Below are 19,244 nucleotides of genomic sequence, written 5' to 3'. Positions count from 1 at the left end.
AATCAGTTTGGACCAGTTGTCTGACAAACTTCAACCTGAAGCAGAATAGACAGTACTATCATTCACTTACCATTCACATTTTACTTGTGCCAGTTCATTATCGTTTCTTATCCCATGGTCAAGCTACAACTATATCACATAAGTCTAAAGCATTGATCCGGACAAATCTATACCTGTCTGTCATGTTCCTAACGGCAAACAATGAGGAAAACATTTCACCTAGAGAGAAAACAAAATATATTTCACTATAATCCCATTGAAGGGTTTACTGAGATTTTCTATTCAGGTAAAACATCAACAGACTGGTGTGTTATTCGTTCGACCATAAATATTTTTTACTCTTTAATTTTGTATGGAACACGTACAACAATCATTTTTACGACATGCTAGCTAAACATTAATCTCTTGCTTAATTTTATACAAAGCTATCGAATTTTAAGTCTATAGATATTTTCCAAGAGAAAACATCAGAAGATAAATATGTGAATGGCCTTTCCTTTCTGTGGGTATAAGCAAACCTCACTTTGCTTCAAGGTATGTTGAACTATCTATCCAACAAAGTCATGCAAGAGCCGGTTTCCATTAACATAGTTCCTGTATTGTAAGTCTCTCTCTATGAATCCATTTCCTTGGTTTCCCTCATTCTCTAGCATATTGTATTGATTGCTGCAGGCATCCTCTCTGGGGAAATACATATTATTGTCATACTTCTCATCAGTCATTGGAAATGAAAGGCCTCCACTGTGATGCAAACCCAATGTCAAAGACACCCCACCATTTGCAAAGCTTCTAGGATTCAAGTCCTCGTGAGAATATGCAGCCATTGTATTGGGTGTAGTAATGTTGTAAGAAGAGAAATCAAGAGTCATCTCTGTATCATGGGTTTCCTGTGATTTGTTTGTGTATAATCCCTTGTGATCCTCAAGTTTTTTGTAAGAAGTTGCTAGGTCAAATTTCATGCCACCCTGAGAAGCATTTATAGCTGATAGAGTTTGAGATTCTCGAATCAAAGCCATATCTAGGCTCTTCATGTCATCCTGAGATGAATGGATTTGGTGTAACTTCATGGTATCAAAGCTTTCAGCTTGGGCAGTTTGTGCTGCTGTGCTGCTGCTAGGATCTTGAATCTTCAAGGAAGCTACAGCAGCAGCTTCTTCTTCTTCAGATGCAGTAAATTGGCTATCAGATCCTCCCCCACTCTTGTTCTCTTCGCTGTTGTTTGTTGCTGTGGACCTCTCACCTCTTTCTTTCTCTCCAGAGTTTTGTCCATTTTTTGCAGCTGAATCCATTTTTTCTTCTTTGGCTTCTTCCAAATACATCTCTTCCACCATCGGTTTCCAAAGTCTAACTCGGGCATTTATGAACCAGTTTGACACCTGAGAATAATGAGATTCAGAAATGTCATCCCCATTGAAACAACATTCGAAAAGCCTGGAGGCCCACATAACCAGAATCATTGAAAAGTTCTTTATTGTAAAAATCACAAGTCTTTGCCTATGACAAAGATACAAGGTGGTCTATCCATCAGTTTTAACTTGGTTTATGCACATACCTGGCTTCTGGTGAGACCGGTTTGCCTGGCCAACAAATGTTTATCGGCATCCGTTGGATACCTAGAACAACATTGTTCGATGAAATAGAAAATCAATAAACTTAGAATAGATAAAGAAGGGTTTTACAAGTACAACTCAGCTCAATTAAATTCAACTGAGCATATTCAGAAATGTACGGTCATGTTATTATTATGTAGCTGAAAAAGGAACAAGAGCCTGTTTTGATCACCTCCTTGGGAATAGTTAAAAATACCATCAGGAGAAAACTTCAGACTTGTAAGACTAGTTTGTACTTTGGGTTCCTTGGGTTTCTTAGGATTCCTCGGGTTCTCTTTCGAAGTGGGCATTACCTGCTTTTCAATATTTTTTAATTGATAGGTAGGTAGGTATCCGTTGAGCATTGAGAAACGCGTTTTTCCTAATCATTAGCTCAAGGAAAATTGGTTTGGAATATAGGTAGATGAAGATTGATTCGGTTCATTGATCTTGACTCAAAATTGATTATAAAAACATAAAAAAATCAACAACTCCAAAACAAACCTTTTAACAACATTAATCTCTGGTTTATAAGGGCATTTGTTAAAACTAAAAGTATGTACTTGTTAAAACTAAAAGTATGTACGTGTATGGTATGAAAACTTACGGATGGAGAAAATGCTCAAACAACCATGCACGAAGAAGAGAGACAGAACGTTCAGGTAGGCCTCTCTGCGGTCGCCATGGGTGTTGTTCCATCATTCCCAATTGCTGAAGTGCACGCTGTTGTCTTATGCTTCGTTCCAGGAATCCTAACCTGGGTGTTTCTCCTCTGGTTGTTCCAGGGACAACTGTTTCATTCTCGCCCAAGGACTTGCTTGTCATCTGTAACTGCTTACAGATAACGTCTCTGAGACATCTGAAGTGTCTTGACATGGCTTTCAATGCCAGAGCAGTGTACGGAGCTGCACCGCCTGGAGATGTTACACATTCAAATGAACTGATGATCGCCTGCATCTGGCTGCGATAATGCTTGTATCTTCTGTCAACCTGCAATTATATCATATAAACTACGATGATCAGAAACAGAAGTGTTATTAAAAAGTAATAACTAATAATGCTACCAAAGACGGTGTTAAAAGGAATAGTAATGTTTATCAGAAAAGTTCCCCAATACTCGCCAACAAGCGTACTCACAACAGTAATCAATCTTTCTAAATACTGTTATATTTTTTTAATTTTTTTTGTGATGGATTACTGAACATAGTCTAAATGTCAATTAAAAAATATACAGTTAAAATATATAAAGTTAAAATATATAAAGTTAAGTGTGAAGTTAATATAAAGTGATAATCTTTTAATCTTTATTGACACTGTTATATCATCTTCTTTTTGATAATGGATCACAGACTGTAATCTGAAGTGTCAGTTAAAACATATACAGTTAAATGTGAAGTAAATATATAGAAACAATCTTTATCGACACTGTTACATCATCTTCTTTTTTCTGATAGATCACTAAATGTAATTGAAAGTGTCGATTAAAAAATATACACAGTTAAAACATAAACAGTTAAATGTGAAGTTAATATAAAGAAGCAATCTTTATCAATGCTGTTATATCATCTTCCTTTTGATAATGGATCACTGAATGTAATCTGAAGTGTTGATTAAAAAATATACAGAGTTAAAACATATACAGTTAAACGTTAAGTTAATACAAAGAAGCAATCTTTATTGACACTGTCATGTCATCTTCTTTGTGATGGTGGATCACTGAATGTAATCCGAAGTGTCAATTAAAAAATATACATAGTTAAAACATATACAGTTTTATGTTAAGTTAATATAAAGAAGAAATCTTTATTGACAGTGTCATATCATCTTCTTTGTGATGATATATCACTGAATGTAATCCGAAGTGTCCATTAAAAAATATACACAGTTAAAACATATAAAGTAAATGTGAAGTCAATATAAAGAAGCAATATATATGAATACCATTATATCATCTTCTTTCTGATGATGGATCATTGAATGTAATCTGAAGCATTGATTAAAAAATAAAATTAAATGCAAAGTTAATATAAAGAAGCAATCTTTATCCATACAGTTATACCATCTTTTTTCTAATGGTAAATCCTTTTTTGATAATATTTTACTGAGTGTGATCCAAAATGTTACTAAAATCATACACAATTGATTTCAGAAACAATCTTTTAAATTTTTTATAACAATTCAACTAATTTTTAACTTACTGATTAAATCTTAGACTTCAGAAACATTTGTACTGCAGATAGCATTTAAAAAACATTTATCTCCAACATAACTGAAATTCAGGCTCTTACACATTCGGTCCCAAGTACCCAAATAACGCAGTATAACTCGTCTAACAGATTACAATCGCTGACACACACAAATTTGTGAAAATAGACTGGGTTGAATACTGAGCAGTACTGTACAGATACTAATATTCCATTCTAGTCAGTCGGCTCCCTAAATTCTCAGATCATTCATAGGATAGAAGCTCTAGTAAAGACCCAAAATACTAAGGTAAATTATATTTCTGTCAAAAGTTTTCGATCTTGAAGTGTTGCTGATAATCTTCTACCATAGAAAGGCCTTGATTTATTTCCCATACTCACCACCAACTTACTATAAGGAATGCATCCTCCGTTGAGTATGTATTATTAGTCTTTTGCATCACTGATTTATAATCAGAAAGCTTGGTTACTTCGTATATTCACAGGTATAATAATCCAATGACAAGATGTCTGCGACTATTATATTATAAAAATCTCATTGTTGAAGTCGAAGGGCAATGGGGCAATGATTAATGGCTTCTAAGGTATGCAAATTGGGACAAGAACATGGGATTTTCTTCGTTTAGAACCTGCCTAGGCAACGGTTATATATTTTTTGGTACATTCATAAATTTGAATATGCTAGAAAAACCATACATGTACAGACAAGAAAGGAAGTAGGAGGTGGGTTTAATCACTAGAGTTTACTCACCTCTTCCAGCATTGATACAAGTTTTGCTTTGCGTCTCTGGAGTTCAAATCTGTCTCCCCCATATAATTCCTGATTCACCCCCACTTCAGATTTTGCAGCAAAATCACCGTTTCTGGTTCCATAAGAGAGACCAAAATTGGAAGATGGCTTCCGCTTGGAACTACTGTTAGATTTAATATCCCCTACCCCAACATTGCAAAATTCATACAGAAGCTCCTGTGCTGCCCTCAGATGTACTGAGTTTTTGAAACCACTGGCATGGCCTGAAAAAGTTCCCTGCATTGACCCACCATTGACATGCATCATCAAAGGGTGATTTTGTAATGGATTCATATTTCCTTTCCCTGCAGTCGTCCCATCCCTTGAATATGAGGAGCTAATGCTATAGGGGAGCCCGGCTGTAGTTCCCCCGAATAAACCTTCTGGTTTTGCTTTGATATCTCCATCCATTTGTAACACATTTGCATGGCTTTCTATGTCCTGCAAATTCATTTCTGAAGGGCGGCGGAAAGAGAGAGATAATGAAAGGCCCTGTCCTGATCCATCTTGTCCTGAAGAGATGTTGTGAAGGAAAGGCTCCCTAGAGCTCCATGGTTGAGACCCACTTCGTCTGTCGCCCCAATTCACTGTATTGTTGAGATGGGACATCACAAACTGGTTTTGTTGCTGCAAATTCCTATCACTTCCACTGCTTTGCCACTGAGAATGGGTTTGGGTCTGGGTTGACTCTCTAACTGAAGGACTCACTTCTGAACTGACCGTATGGATCAAACTAGGAATATTGAAAGGACCTTCCACAAAGCTCCTCTGGTTGTCAAAGGCTAATCCATTGGTTGAATGGATGTCCATCATACTTGCTGTAGGAGAAGCTTCGGAAGGTTCCAAGGAAGAACTGGCCCCTCCTCCTCCTCCTCCTCCTGCAACTAACAAAGAGTTTGGCATGTTTTGTACACTGTATGAGGCAAGACCTTGTATATTGCTAGGAATAACAATACTAGGAGCTGCCCAAGCAGTATTAGACCTGCTTTCCTGTACATTCAAGCTTTTCCAAGCATTAGTATTTCCAAGCCCTTGGTATGATGTGGTCATGACTTCCGATCTGCTAGACATCTCACCCTCCGAACTACCCAAGAAGATGTTTCTAGAAGAAAAGCTCAGTGATTCAATTCCTGAAGAAATTAAACCATGCATTTCAGAACTCATAATGGGAGTCTCGTAGACTTGCATTTCACCTCCTATACACTTAGAATATCCCCTGCAGATGAAATAATCTCATTGATGGATGGGCTTTTTGTGGATAAAGATAGTTGACGTAACCTAAGATTGGATATAACTTATATCCTCCTCCTATCTGTTAGAGCCTTTTGGAGCCAATAGCCTCCCTCCCTAGTTAGCAGGCACAATTCTACAGCTTTCACACCTGACAGCATATCCATAGCCAATATACCTTGGCAAACTCAGAGAAACCAGAATAGAAAATCAAGCCTTTGGGCATCTGAATAAGACATGCATCCTCCATTGTCCACCACTACACTAACCCCTAAAACTAAAACCCCATTTTCCTCTTTCTATGAACCAATTAAATTAGTAGCCTTAGCCGGACAACCAACCGCTCAGATGCGCTCAACAGAAATATGATTGATCGAAACAAACTGCAAAAGCAGATGATGATGATTATGATGATATTAATGATGATGATGCGTCCTTGACTCCAGTTTTGTACAAATCTGACAGTCAGAAAGTCAAATGCCTAGACAAATAAAAAGAACCCATGAGAAGATTGTTCAGTAACAGTTGCAGAGACAATCAAACCCCTCTCCCCCCCCAAATAAGATCAAATCCCAACAGGGCCGTGCTCTGTCTGCTAAATACAACTTCCTTCAGTTTTTCCTGAAGCTTTCAGAGCTGCAGATGCAGTTACAAACATAGATTGAAATAAATTCACAAAGTCTCTGCATACCTTAACATAGCTCATCAAATAGCTGTGCAAATATATATATATATATATATGAATATAAAAGACCTTGACCTTGAATTCCGAAACGGGAACATCTACACCCCGACAAAATTCTCATCAGATTATCATCATCATCAAATGATCCTCCAAACACAAACCTTCTCAGAACATATTTTCGCATATTTTATATAAAATATTTTCTGTCAGCCCATTTCTGGCCCCATGCAATCCTAAGAAGTCTGGTTCCTTCCTCATCAGTTAAAAAAGTATGGTCTACCCAAGAGACTTATGTCCACACCATGATTTCTTTATCTACCAATAAGTGGTCCATCTCTAGTACCAAACCATCAGCTTTTCCTGAAAAAAAATCCACTTATAGAGGTAGAGAGGGTGCAGGAGTATCCCTGCTCAGTACCCACATTCCAATCAAAAGAACTACAGCTAGTTCCACCCCCAACAACCGGTAGATACATTAAATCCTCTCTACATTTATCCATGTTGCCAAACTTTGCTGAACATTTCATCCATTCTCCTAGTGTAATATTGGGTATGAAAATTTAATAGTTTGTGGTTTTTTCATTTCAAAATTAAATCTTTTTAAAGAAAGATGCAAAAATTAAAGGGTTGTAGTTCAACTGGTTGAATATAATTGGTAAAGGTGAAGGTATATTCCTTCATTACACTATCCTCTAAGATTTAATCTCTTCACTTTGTATAATTTTAAGTCACGTTCAGAAATTTGTCATTTAAAAAAGCACACAAAATCAAAAGATTGTAGTCCAATTGGTTGAACATAATTAATAAGGACAATGGTATAGTCTTTCATTACACCATCCACCAAGGTTTTAAGTTCGTTCTTTTAGTGTAATTTTGGGTGATGATTCCTTCCATGTCTAAACACAAAATCAAGGGGTTGTGTTCAATTGGTGAGGGTCATGGTATATTCCTTCATTATTCCATCTACCAAGATTTTACCAGTTGTCTTCATGTAATTCTATGTGATGATTCCCTACATGTCTAAACACAAAATCAAGGGTTTGTTGTTCAATTAGTTGAACACAACTAATGAGGGTGATGGTATATTGCTTCGTTACGTCATCCATCAAGATTTTACCTATTCTTCTAGTGTAATTTTAGGCGATGATTCTCTATGTGCATTTAAACACAAAATCAAGGGGTTGTAGCTCAATTGGTTGAACACAATTGCCCTGAGGGTGATGGCATATTCCTTCATTATATCATCCGCCAAGATTTTACCCATTCTTCTATTGTAATTCTAGGTGATGATTCCCTCCATGTCTGAACACAAAATCAAGAGGTTGTAGTTCAATTGGTTGAAAACAATTGGTGAGGATGGTAGTATATTCCTTCATTATGTCATCCACCAAGATTTTACTCATTCTCGTAGTGTAATTTTAGGTGATGATTCCCTCCACATTTGAACACAAAACCAAGGGGTTGTAGTTCAATTGGTTGAACACAAATAGTGAGGGTGCCGATGTTACTTATGTAAGTCCAATGGATTCTACCTTCACATTCCATGCCTCATCAGTTACATTGCCCCCCAAATCACTTACAGTGGGGATTGTTGATTGTAATATGTTGATGAAGAACTTGTTAATTGTGCTTGCCTTTCTTGTGCATGTAGCCAAATTGACAAAACACGTAATCATTGTCTTTTATTATGTGTGTGCTCTATTTGTGACATTTGGTTCATTTTAAATTGCTCAATTATTTAACATAAGGTGTATTATTTCATTACACTATCCATCGAGATTTTATCCGTTCTACTAATTTAATTTTAGGTGATGATTTTGTCTACATCTAAACACAAGATTCAAAAGGTTGTAGTTCAATTGGTTGAACAAGATTAATGGAGGTGATGATATATTCCTTTGTTACATCATCCACCAATATTTTACCCATTCTTTTTATGTAATTTTGGGTGATGATTTCCTCCACGTCTAAATACAAAATAGAGGTGTTGTAGTTCAATCAGTCGAACACAATTAGTTAGGATGATGGTATATTCCTTTATTACACCATCCATCAAGATTTGATCCATTCTCCTAGCGTAATTTTATGTTGATTCCCTCCACATCTAAACACAAAATTAAGAGATTGTAGTTCAATTGATTGAACACAATTGTTGAGGGTGATGGTATATTCTTTCATTACATGCACTATCCACCAAGATTTTATCCATTCTCCTAGTGCAATTTTAGGTGATGAATTTGTCCACGTTTGAACACAAAATGGTCAAACACGATTGGTGAGGGTAATGGTATGTTCCTTCATTACACTATCCACCAAGTTTCAAACTTTTAGAAATATGATATAAGAAATGAAATTGTTATTGTATGCCAACGACTTTGAAGCAATGCATACTCAAACCAAAAAAAAGGACCATCAAAATTAAGTTATTATTACCATGGATAGTGAAGTAATAATGAATGGACAATGCGGTAAAAAGAGCTTCCAATCTTCACCTTTTGATAGCCCGAGTTTACATCATCACGACGATTGTCGCAATAAAAGCAGTGGGGGATATTCCCTCGCTAACGCAGGGCAACTTGTCGTTTTCCGCCTACAGGACCACACAGCCCTCCTTGCTATTTCCACAAGCAAACTATTCGCCCTGCGGGGCCCACAACCCTACCATATTTTATTGCTCTCCATCAAACGGCCACCGTCATGCTGACGCACGATGACGTCATCGGAAGCCCCATCTCTCGTACAACCCACGGCCCGTTTTCTTTCTTTTATTATTAATCATGTGAAGATTCTATGTACCGACACACACTCACAAGATACTATAATCCCACCCTACCTATTAATCATATCACTAAATACGTCGACACAAAAAATAAAGTATTAAAAAAACAAATTAAATGGCCTACGTGAGAGTAGTTGTTATTATTATACAATATTCCCGTTCCGTTACCGTTTCCCCCCCTCCGTGGGCCCCGCCTGTTAATATAAACTCGAACCGTTCCGTTTCACGCTAACGTCCCCGTTACCATCACTTGGGATTCCGTCAACTAGTATCTTGTTCACGTGGCAGAAAGGAGAATGTTGATGGCCGGCCATAACATATTATTGAAAAATTTAAATGCGCATATTGTCTTTTTCATTATTGTTTCTCCCAAAGGGCGTACCATGCATATAATTGAGGTGCCGTGCTGCTCCCTTTTTACTTTAAATCCGTTTACTAACGTGGATTTGGACACACATGGTTTCCCAAAGTCTTCCCAAAATATCCCCATGCCTTGTTTGTTTGTTAAGAATTGCTTTCACATTATTGAATGTGAACCAAAAGTTCCTCTTTATGTCCTCTCCTTAATGTGTGTGTCGGCTCCATCATATCCCTATTCTTGTTTTTAACTTCCCCTCCACGCCACTGTACCCATAATCACACTAGTGCCTAACAGAGTTCCCCCCCTATTATCTTTTCTATCTTCTAAACCACACCTTGTCCTTACCTCCCATTTAATATTGTTGTAACAGTTTTAATCACCTACTTAAATAGTTGGCTTAATTATTGTAAGTGGCAATTGTTGATTGAGACTTGTAAAGTGGGATAGCTTCTATCAATTACTTTAAAATACATGTTATTCTTAAAAAGGGGTTTTGAGTAAGTAATAATTTAGATAATCACTAAGTTTGAACTCTTTTTTGAACATATATATGTGCATCGTTTTAAGACTTGAAAATACTTATATCATATCATTATATTTAGTTTGACCAATTAAAATTCAATCAAATTTGAAAGAAACACTTACAATCAAAATTTACATGATTGAGTTATGGTTTCAATCTTTTATTTAAAATAATAAAGACACAAAGTATAACTATAGTGAGCAAATAAGATGAGGATGTTTTAGCAATTCTTAAATAGCAAACTATTCAATAGTCAAAGGCATTTTTGGTCAATTTGAGTGGCTCAGGAGTGACCATGTGTCCTACTTTTCTTTTCTTTTTTTGTGAATATGTGCAGTATATTTAGTTAATAGACACTGGCATGCTATTCATCAAAAGGTATTTTAGGTAAAAAAAAACAAAACTATTTACCACTATTAAATTGGATGAGGGGTAAAATACGACTATATTAAGAAAATAAGATGATGGCATTTCTAGTGGTTCTTGAATAGCAAACTATTCAAAAATCAAAGGTACTTTGGGTCAATTAAAAAAAACAAAAAACTATTTACCACTATTAAATTGGATGAGGTGTCGAATTTCCATTAACTGTTTGACTATTAAATTGTTTGATGTTTAAGAAGAATCTTGTTAATCCTCGTAGGCCCGTTTGCCCCTTTAATCTCTCAAAAATGTCAACCTCAAGACCTTCGAGTTATTAGTATCTCTAACATTAAACATCAATCGATCCATCACAATGTCCCAAAATATGGCACACATGACTAGGACATACCAACATACATGTCCACCCACATCCTTTAACCACTAGTGTGTTGTAAAGTAGGGCAGATTCCATCAATTACTTTAATATACATATTATCCTTAAATTTCTAGTAAGTTATTTTTTAGATAATTGATAAGTTTGAACTCTTCTTCACATATCTATGCCTCATATTCTCGTTATTGATATATTTTTGCTCAAATCAAATAATCCTAAAAATATGCATCTTTCCAAGACTTGAAAATACTTATATCATATTGAAGAAGGAGGAAAATGATTGAATCAAAGATTCAGACTTCCAACATCCACAATGAAGTACTTGCGAGCAAACACATATGCAAACCAAAATCTAAACTAAAACACACACATGCATGCTATAAAATCTACTCCATTGCACTCTTATTCCTCAAGATTTTGTGTTTTGTGACAACATTGCTCTTAGAAGCACACACAAAAGGTTATGAGGAAAAGGAGATTTGAAATATTATGTATGCAAAAAGTGAGAGAAAGTGAAGTGCAAGATAAAATGTTGGTTGACCCATTAAAATTCAATCAAATCCAAAAGAAACATGTACAAACAAAATTTACATGATTGAGTTATTATTTTAATCTCTAAATTTAAATGATTAAAGATACCAAATATAACTATAGTAAACAAATAGGCTACTACGGGTGAGAAGCCTCTCTCTGAAAACATAAGAGAATTAATGGTTTCTATTAACAAGGCTGAAGCAATTGAGGCTATGGTTAGTAAAATTCTGGAAACAGAAAAGAAGGTGAAGGAGCTGGAAGGGAACAAAGATGCTAAGGGTCTAGATACTAACCTGAACAATCTAGTCAACAAAGTGGATAAGATGGAGCTTACTGTGAAGAGGATTGCCGAGAAAAACTTCCAGATCCTTAAGGCCACTGTTGACCATATTAACATCCTGATTAACAAATTTGAACAGATTAAAGGCAAGGAGGGTGATAAGGATCAGATGGAGAAGAAGGGTCACGAAAAAAGAACAAAGGCCAACACTCAGAAACAGGTTGATTTCAAGGAAAAAGAGCTGGAAGAAATGAAAAATTATGCGATCAATATGAAGCAGATGGTGGTTCATGCTGAAGAACTTATGAGAAACATTTAGGTCTTTGTGCTTTCCTTTGGTTGTCTAGTGTTGCTTCCTTTGTCTTGTGTTCCCTTTTTGTTTTGGCTGGGAACTGTTCTATGTGTGGGTGATCAGGCATTGTTGTTTTCTGCCTCTTTTATGCTTTATCTTTCTCCTGCTTTGTAACAAGGTTCCGGTTTCCTTTCAAAAACCTGTTTTTAATTAGTCAAAACTATAGTAAACAAATAAGATGATGATTTTTTAGTGGTTATTAAATTGCAAACTATCTAATAATCAAAGGTATTTTTTGTCAATTAAAAAACATAACTATTTACCACTATTAAATTGGATGTGGTGTTAAATTTCCATTAATTATTTGACTATTAAATTGTTTGATGTATATGAAGAATCTTGTTAATCTTTATAGGCCCATTTTCCCCTTTACTCTATCAACAAATGTCAACCTCAAGACCTTTGAGTGATTAATATCTCTAGCTTTAACACCAATTAATTGATCACAATGTCTCAAATATGGCACACGCGACTAGACATACCAACATACATGTCCAACCAAATCCTCTAACAAAAAATGAAGTCCACTAACTATGTGTTTTTAAGTAAAGAAGCTTCCATCAATGACTTTGATGTACATGTTATCCTTAAAACAAATTTCTAGTAAGTTATATTTTAGATAATCAGTAAGTTTGAACTCTTTTTCACATATTTATACCTCGTAAATATCGCTCTTGATATATTTTTGCTCAAATTGAATAATCTTAAAAAATATGCATATTTTCTAGACTTGAAATACTTATATCATATCATTATAGTTGACCAATTAAAATTCAATCAAATTCAAAAGAAACACGTATAATCAAAAGTTACATGATTGAGTTATGATTTCAATCTCTGAATTTTTATAATAAAGAAGCAAAATATAACTATAGTAAGAAAATAAGATGATGGCATTTCTAGAAATTCTTAAATAGCAAATTATTCAATAGTCAAAGGTATTTTTTGTCCATTAAAAGATAACTATTTACCATTATTAAATTAGATGAGTTGTCAAATTTTTATTAATTGTTTGACTATTAATTTTTTTTATGTTTAAGAAGAATCATTTAATCCTTACAGGCCTGGTTGCCCCTTTACTCTATCAACAAATGTCAACCTCAAAGCCTTTGAGCCATTAATATCTCTAGCATTAAACACCAATTGATCCATCACAATGACTCAAATACGACACACATGACTAGGCATTTCAACATACATGTCCACCCAGAACCTTTAACAAGAAATGAAGTCCACTAATGTGTTGTCAGTCACCATATTGCCCATTTTTTCAAATTTTAAAAAATTAATGTAAATGGATGTTTGAACTTTTTTCACATTTAATTAGTGTACATGTTTAAAGTTTTCCAACAAAAACATTCTCATAAATTGATTTGAAGACAATCCTCTTAGCATGGTATCTACTTAAATAGCTTTATTTTCACATTTTGAAAAATTAATACAAGTGACTATTTGGCCTTTTTTTTCACATGAAATCAATGTGTGTAGCCTATTGTGATGAAAGTTGTAAGTTGTTTAAGTGAAGGTAAATGCATTTGTCATGTGACAATTATGTTCTTTTTGGTGTTTCTATTATGTACCACATGTGTGAGTGCCTCTCACAAAATTTTTCAAATGAGAAATAATTCATGAAATGGATGACAACTTCAAATAAAATAAATAAATTTTAAAATTAGTTCACGAGTGATCTAATCACTAGTCTCGCGAGTAAATGAAACTTATAAATAATATATATAATTTTTTTCTATATGAATGTGTCTAACTATAATTCATAATTTCATGGTCTTGTATCTTGTTAGTCCACCCATAATTTTTCCCTTTAAAAATATTCTTGCTCATGGGTTGCCTTTGTGCCTTTACTTTTGTTGGGTCATTCATTTTCCTTTGTACTTGAACCGTCGAACTCTTTCAAAATAAAAGTTCAATAGGTTCAAGGTTCAAAGCGCGTTTTGTAAAAGAGTCATTTGTGGTCTTTGTCGTCATGCAAACAAGTGCGCTTTTGTTTGTGGTCTTTGAAGTTTTGAACCCGTTGAACCAAATTTTGAAGTGGTTCAAGGTTCAAAGTTCAAAATGCCTTTTCGTGAGTCGCGGCAATGTATCGTTATACGACGAGCGTGAGTCCTTATGTTTTGAGTTGATATGCGATCTTGAACCTTGAACCAAATTTCAAAGCGGTTCAAAAGGTTCAAGGTTCACGTTTAATAGTCCTTTTCTTTTGTTGCTCGTTCCCAGTGTTGTTTTGTGTGCTGCCCACTCACTGCTAAATTTCTTAAGTGAACATTGAACCGATGAACCTTTTTGTCAAATGGTTCAAGGTTCATGGGTTCATTTCAAAACTAACTCTAAAGCTTTTTGGTGGAAATAAAAGCGGCATGATAAGAAGGAATATTCCCTTATTCGGCAATTTAAAATTCTAAATGTGAAAAGTAATCATGAGAACATCAAATTACTTGTGCGGAAGTGATGGATAATTAAGAAGGTGTCAGTTTGTGTCATTTCACCATTACTTCATATGCTTGGGTAAATCATGTTGAAGCATGTGTAACTCTAAAGATATTTATCCGTCCGATTGAAGGAAATGTGTATGAATTTGTTTTCATATTTAGGAAGGTCACAACTGCCATTCTTCAATAAATTGGAGGTGGTGAAGGTAAAATCAGCTCTGTTCTCCGAAAGAATTTCCAATTTTCATGGTGTTAACGGGTAAGTTCAGTTGATTTCTCCTAAGTTGTGTTTCTTTGAGATTCTGAGGTTTTTATCAGTATAGGAAAGGGAAATCTCTAAATTGTTGGGGTAGGATACTGTCTTGTTGTTAAAATTTCTTGGTTAAGGGGGTAGATAGTGTTAGAGTAAAGTAATTAATTAACTTTTCTCTCCTCTTAAGATTTCTCTTTATGCATACATTAGTCATTTAATAATTAATATTTAATTATTAAATGCTCACACCTTAGGGTTAGGTTTTCCTTTTGGTGTTGATCTCCTTTATAAGGATTGATCTCTTGTATTATTCATATTCTTGATTCATTTTTCTCTGATAATACATCTTTTCTCTTTGTCAGAGCCAAAACCCTTGTATTCGTTCTCTCTCTTTCTCTGTGACAGGTTTCTTGCATGCAGGTTTCTTTTGGGTTCTGTGGATTTGTATTTCTCAAATCCTACATGGTATCAGAGCTTAGTCTTACCACAACCCTGCAAGATAGATCTTTGTTGTTTGAACTTCATCAGAAAGTCCTCAATAGAAGGAAATGAATCAGGTACCAAGGAAGTTAACTCTGCCTCAAGCTGCAAAGCTCTGAACTCGTTGACAGTACCAAAAAGTCCCTCAAACTTGGTCCAAATGGCTCGAGGAGTGAGACAACCCTCAAGATGAAACTGAAGACTGTCGGAAATGTGTAAAGCCATCAATCCCATAGCCTGATCCATATTGTTCCTGTGCTGCATAATCTCAAAAGGACGTGTCAATTGAGGCTGAACCTCATCCAAACAGGACCATAACCCTTTTGACTGGAGAAAAGTCATCATGCGACCCTTCCAAGTGTGGTAATTATGCGGTGTGAGAGATTCAATAGGTCTGTCTGCCATCCTGTGAACTGTGCCTCAACTGCTCTGAATTTTTAATTATTATTAAGTGGTCTTTCAGAACTAGACAGAAGATGCAGAAGGGGGTTTGATTTTTTTTGTATTGGTGTTTGTAAATTTTGGTTTTCTGATATAAATAACAGAAAGCAAGAGAAAACACCCCCCCACAATGCAAAAAACTAATCCCCAGTACAAACTGAAAGCCAGAAAATGATAGAAAGCAATAACGGGTTGAGACAAAATTTGGAGCACCTGAAGATTTTTCTGATGAAATAGACTGTAGATTTGGAAAGAGCACAGAACCACCTTTCCGACGCTTATTTGCTTTCGAAAAACGGAGTCCGTATGCAAAAGATATGGCTCCTGGAGTGCAAAAAACTTGTTCTAACTTTGACTGGCAAAAAACACTACAAAACGGCAAAATCAGAAAAAAAAGTCCTCCATTAATTAGATCAGGCTCGGAACCAGCTTTCCAACGCCTATTTGTTTTCGAAAAACGGAGATCGGACGTCCAAGTTATGCCCAATTTTGTAAAACTGCTCCTAAAGGGACCCAGATGGGCCTTTAAGCCCTCAAGGGCTTAAAAAAAAATCAGCCCCTGGTCCTCTGGGTGACCAAGGGTGGGCGCAGGAGGCAGCGGCGCGGGGGCGGTGCGGTTGGCGGCGGGCAGCGCGCTGGCTGGGCGCGGGCGGCGGGCGGGCTGCGGGTGCTGCGTCGGCTGCGCGGCGGAGGTTACCGCCGGCGGCGGCGGTGGCCGGGCGGGGGGCCGCCTGGAAGCGCACTGGCGGTGCGCTGGGCTACGCGTTTTTGTAATAAAAACTACGTTGTTTTTTTATATTTTTTTTTGATTTTTGTGATTTTTCCGCCTCGGTTTTCGTGCCCTTGGGCCGTACGGCCTTGGGGCCAAAATTTTTTTGCCTCCTGGAGCAACTGTGTCCAAATCGGACAAATTTTATATGGAAATAGGGGTTTTTGGGCGCTACGAGCTCAACGGTGAGGTCCGTTTGGGCTCAAAGTGCACCGAAAAAAAATACCCTCTATTCCAAAATAAAAAACAGAAGACAAACACAGATCTGATGCAACCAAAACCTGGATCTCAAAATCTTTCAAAAGTTTGAACAAGCTGCAGCAAATCCAGCTCTGATACCATGTAGGATTTGAGAAATACAAATCCACAGAACCCAAAAGAAACCTGCATGCAAGAAACCTGTCACAGAGAAAGAGAGAGAACGAATACAAGGGTTTTGGCTCTGACAAAGAGAAAAGATGTATTATCAGAGAAAAATGAATCAAGAATATGAATAATACAAGAGATCAATCTTGCAGGGTTGTGGTAAGACTAAGCTCTGATACCATGTAGGATTTGAGAATCCCTCCAAGCCACCACCTAAGTCTGATTCAAAACCACAATTCAATTCTAAACAGGGCAAATCTTCAAAGTCTGGTGAGTCTTCCTCCAAGACTAAGAAGAAATCAGGTGATCCTTGCAGTTTTTGTGGCAAGGAAGGACATCCCGTTTCCAGGTGTTGGAAACGTTTAGAGGCTTTGGAAGAAGCCATGCAGTAGCATAATATCAGTGCACCACAGCCTCCTTCACAGCCCACAGGGAAAGGTCATGCTCTTTCTGCACGAGCATTGTCCTCAGCATCCACTTGGATTCTAGATTCTGGTGCCTCTCACCATATGACACACACACAGGATTTGGTCACCGCTCTTGCTCCTACAGGCACTAGACATATTGCAGTTGGTGACTCAGCACAACTTTCCGTTCAGGGTTCTAGTACTGTTTCATTGGATGGTGGTTGTCTTCAGGATGTGCTTTTGGTTCCTGACATTTCGACAAACCTTCTATCCATTTATCAGATTTGCCACTCTGGCTCTGGTAAGACAGTTGAGTTCTCTCCACATGATGTGGTTATTCGAGATCTTCATGATCCTGACTTGGTTGTGGCTACTGGGAGTGTGGATTTTGCATCTCACTTATATAGTTTTGATGGCTTTGAGAGTTCAGACACTGTTGGTTCCTCTCTTATAGCACATGCAGATTCAGTGAGCAGGCTTTGGCATGAGTGTTTTGGTCATGTCAATTACAGATATCTACAGCAGATGAGTACACAGGCACTTGTGATTGGGCTTCCACAAATTTCTTGTACAGATGGTGTATGTCGTGGTTGTGTCCTTGGCAAACATCATCGAGATCCTTTTCCTAAGGGTCGAGCCTCTCGTGCTAGGGCAGCCCTAGAGTTGGTACACAGTGATCTTATGTCCTTTCCGACTCCTTCTTTTTCAGGGGCCCGTTATGTACTCACTTTTATTGATGACTTCTCCAGACGTACATGGGTGTACTTTCTTAAGTACAAGTCTGATGTCTTTGACTCTTTCAGGAAGTTTAAGACATTTGTGGAGAAGCAATCTGGACTTTCTATCAGGAGGATACGCACAGATAATGGGGGGGAGTATGTAAATCAGGCTTTCAGAGATTTTTGCACTGAGCATGGTTTACAGCATCAGTTTACAGTTCCTTATACCCCTCAACAGAATGGTGTTGCTGAGAGAAAGAACAGAACCTTATGGGAGATGGCAAATTATATGATACAGTCTCGAGCTATGAGTTCTTCATTTTGGGCTGAGGCAGTCAATTGTGCCAATTATATTCAGAATCGAATGCCCCATAAGGCACTACGACATATGACTCCTGAGGAGGCTTGGACCCATGTCAAGCCTGATGTTTCTACATTCTGAGTTTTTGGTAGTGAGGCTTGGGCATTTATTCCTGATGCTCAGCGGATAGCCATGGAGAGGAAGAGCCGACCACTCATATTTGTTGGCTACTGTGAGGATGTTAAGGCATACAGGTTGTTTGATCCTGATTCCAGAGAGGTCTTGTTTCGGCGGGATGTCCAGTTTGATGAGTGCTATCCTCAGATGGATTCTCCATCACCAGCTTCTCCCTCATTGCCTACTCCTTCCTCTTCATCTCTTGAGGATTACTTATCTCTTAAGGATGATGTAGATCATGATCCACCATCTCCACCACCACCAGTTGCTCCGTCTTTGCCGAAGTGGGCCCATGATACTGTTGATGCAGCTGGTTCTTTGGCAGGTGATCCTTCAGATACTCATCGCACTCGTGCTCAAACATCTGGTTCTAGTCTTTTGAGTCATACCCTTTCAGATGATCCTCAAAAGTTTTCAGAGGCGACAGGACACCCAGAGTGGGATAGGGCCATGGATGAGGAGTATTCTTCTTTGATGAAGAATCATACTTGGGATCTTTGTCCTCTTCCTAAGGGAAGAAAGTTGGTTCGGTGCAAGTGGGTGTATCGTACCAAGTATGCTACAGATGGTTCTATTGATAAGTATAAGGCCCGTCTTGTTGCGAAGGGGTTTTCTCAGGTAGAGGGTATTGACTACTCTGAGACCTTTGCTCCTGTCGCCAAGATGAATTCTATACGCCTGGTACTTTCACTTGCAGCTTCACAGGGATGGACAGTGTTTTAGATGGATGTGAAGAGTGCCTTCTTGCATGGAGACCTTCATGAGGAGATCTATATGGAGCAGCCTCAGGGTTTTGTGCAGGA

At 37.2% G+C, this 19,244-nt stretch overlaps 1 protein-coding gene across 1 annotated transcript; it reads right to left on the bottom strand.

The window, feature by feature from the left end:
• Window positions 1-223: 223 nt before the first annotated feature.
• Window positions 224-6,966, bottom strand: LOC131043574 (BEL1-like homeodomain protein 4). Its single transcript, XM_057976791.2, has 4 exons — window positions 4,545-6,966; window positions 2,197-2,579; window positions 1,553-1,613; window positions 224-1,376 (listed from the first exon to the last, which is right to left on the bottom strand). Exons 1-4 carry the CDS (start codon window positions 5,769-5,771, stop codon window positions 549-551), a joined length of 2,499 nt encoding a protein of 832 aa, XP_057832774.2. The 5' UTR covers window positions 5,772-6,966; the 3' UTR covers window positions 224-548.
• Window positions 6,967-19,244: the final 12,278 nt, after the last annotated feature.

This window comes from Cryptomeria japonica, chromosome 1 (genome assembly GCF_030272615.1).
Source record: "Cryptomeria japonica chromosome 1, Sugi_1.0, whole genome shotgun sequence".
NCBI classification, from domain to species: domain Eukaryota; kingdom Viridiplantae; phylum Streptophyta; class Pinopsida; order Cupressales; family Cupressaceae; genus Cryptomeria; species Cryptomeria japonica.
Note: the sequence above shows the minus strand (reverse complement) of the source record. Positions and strands in the feature narration are given on the sequence as shown.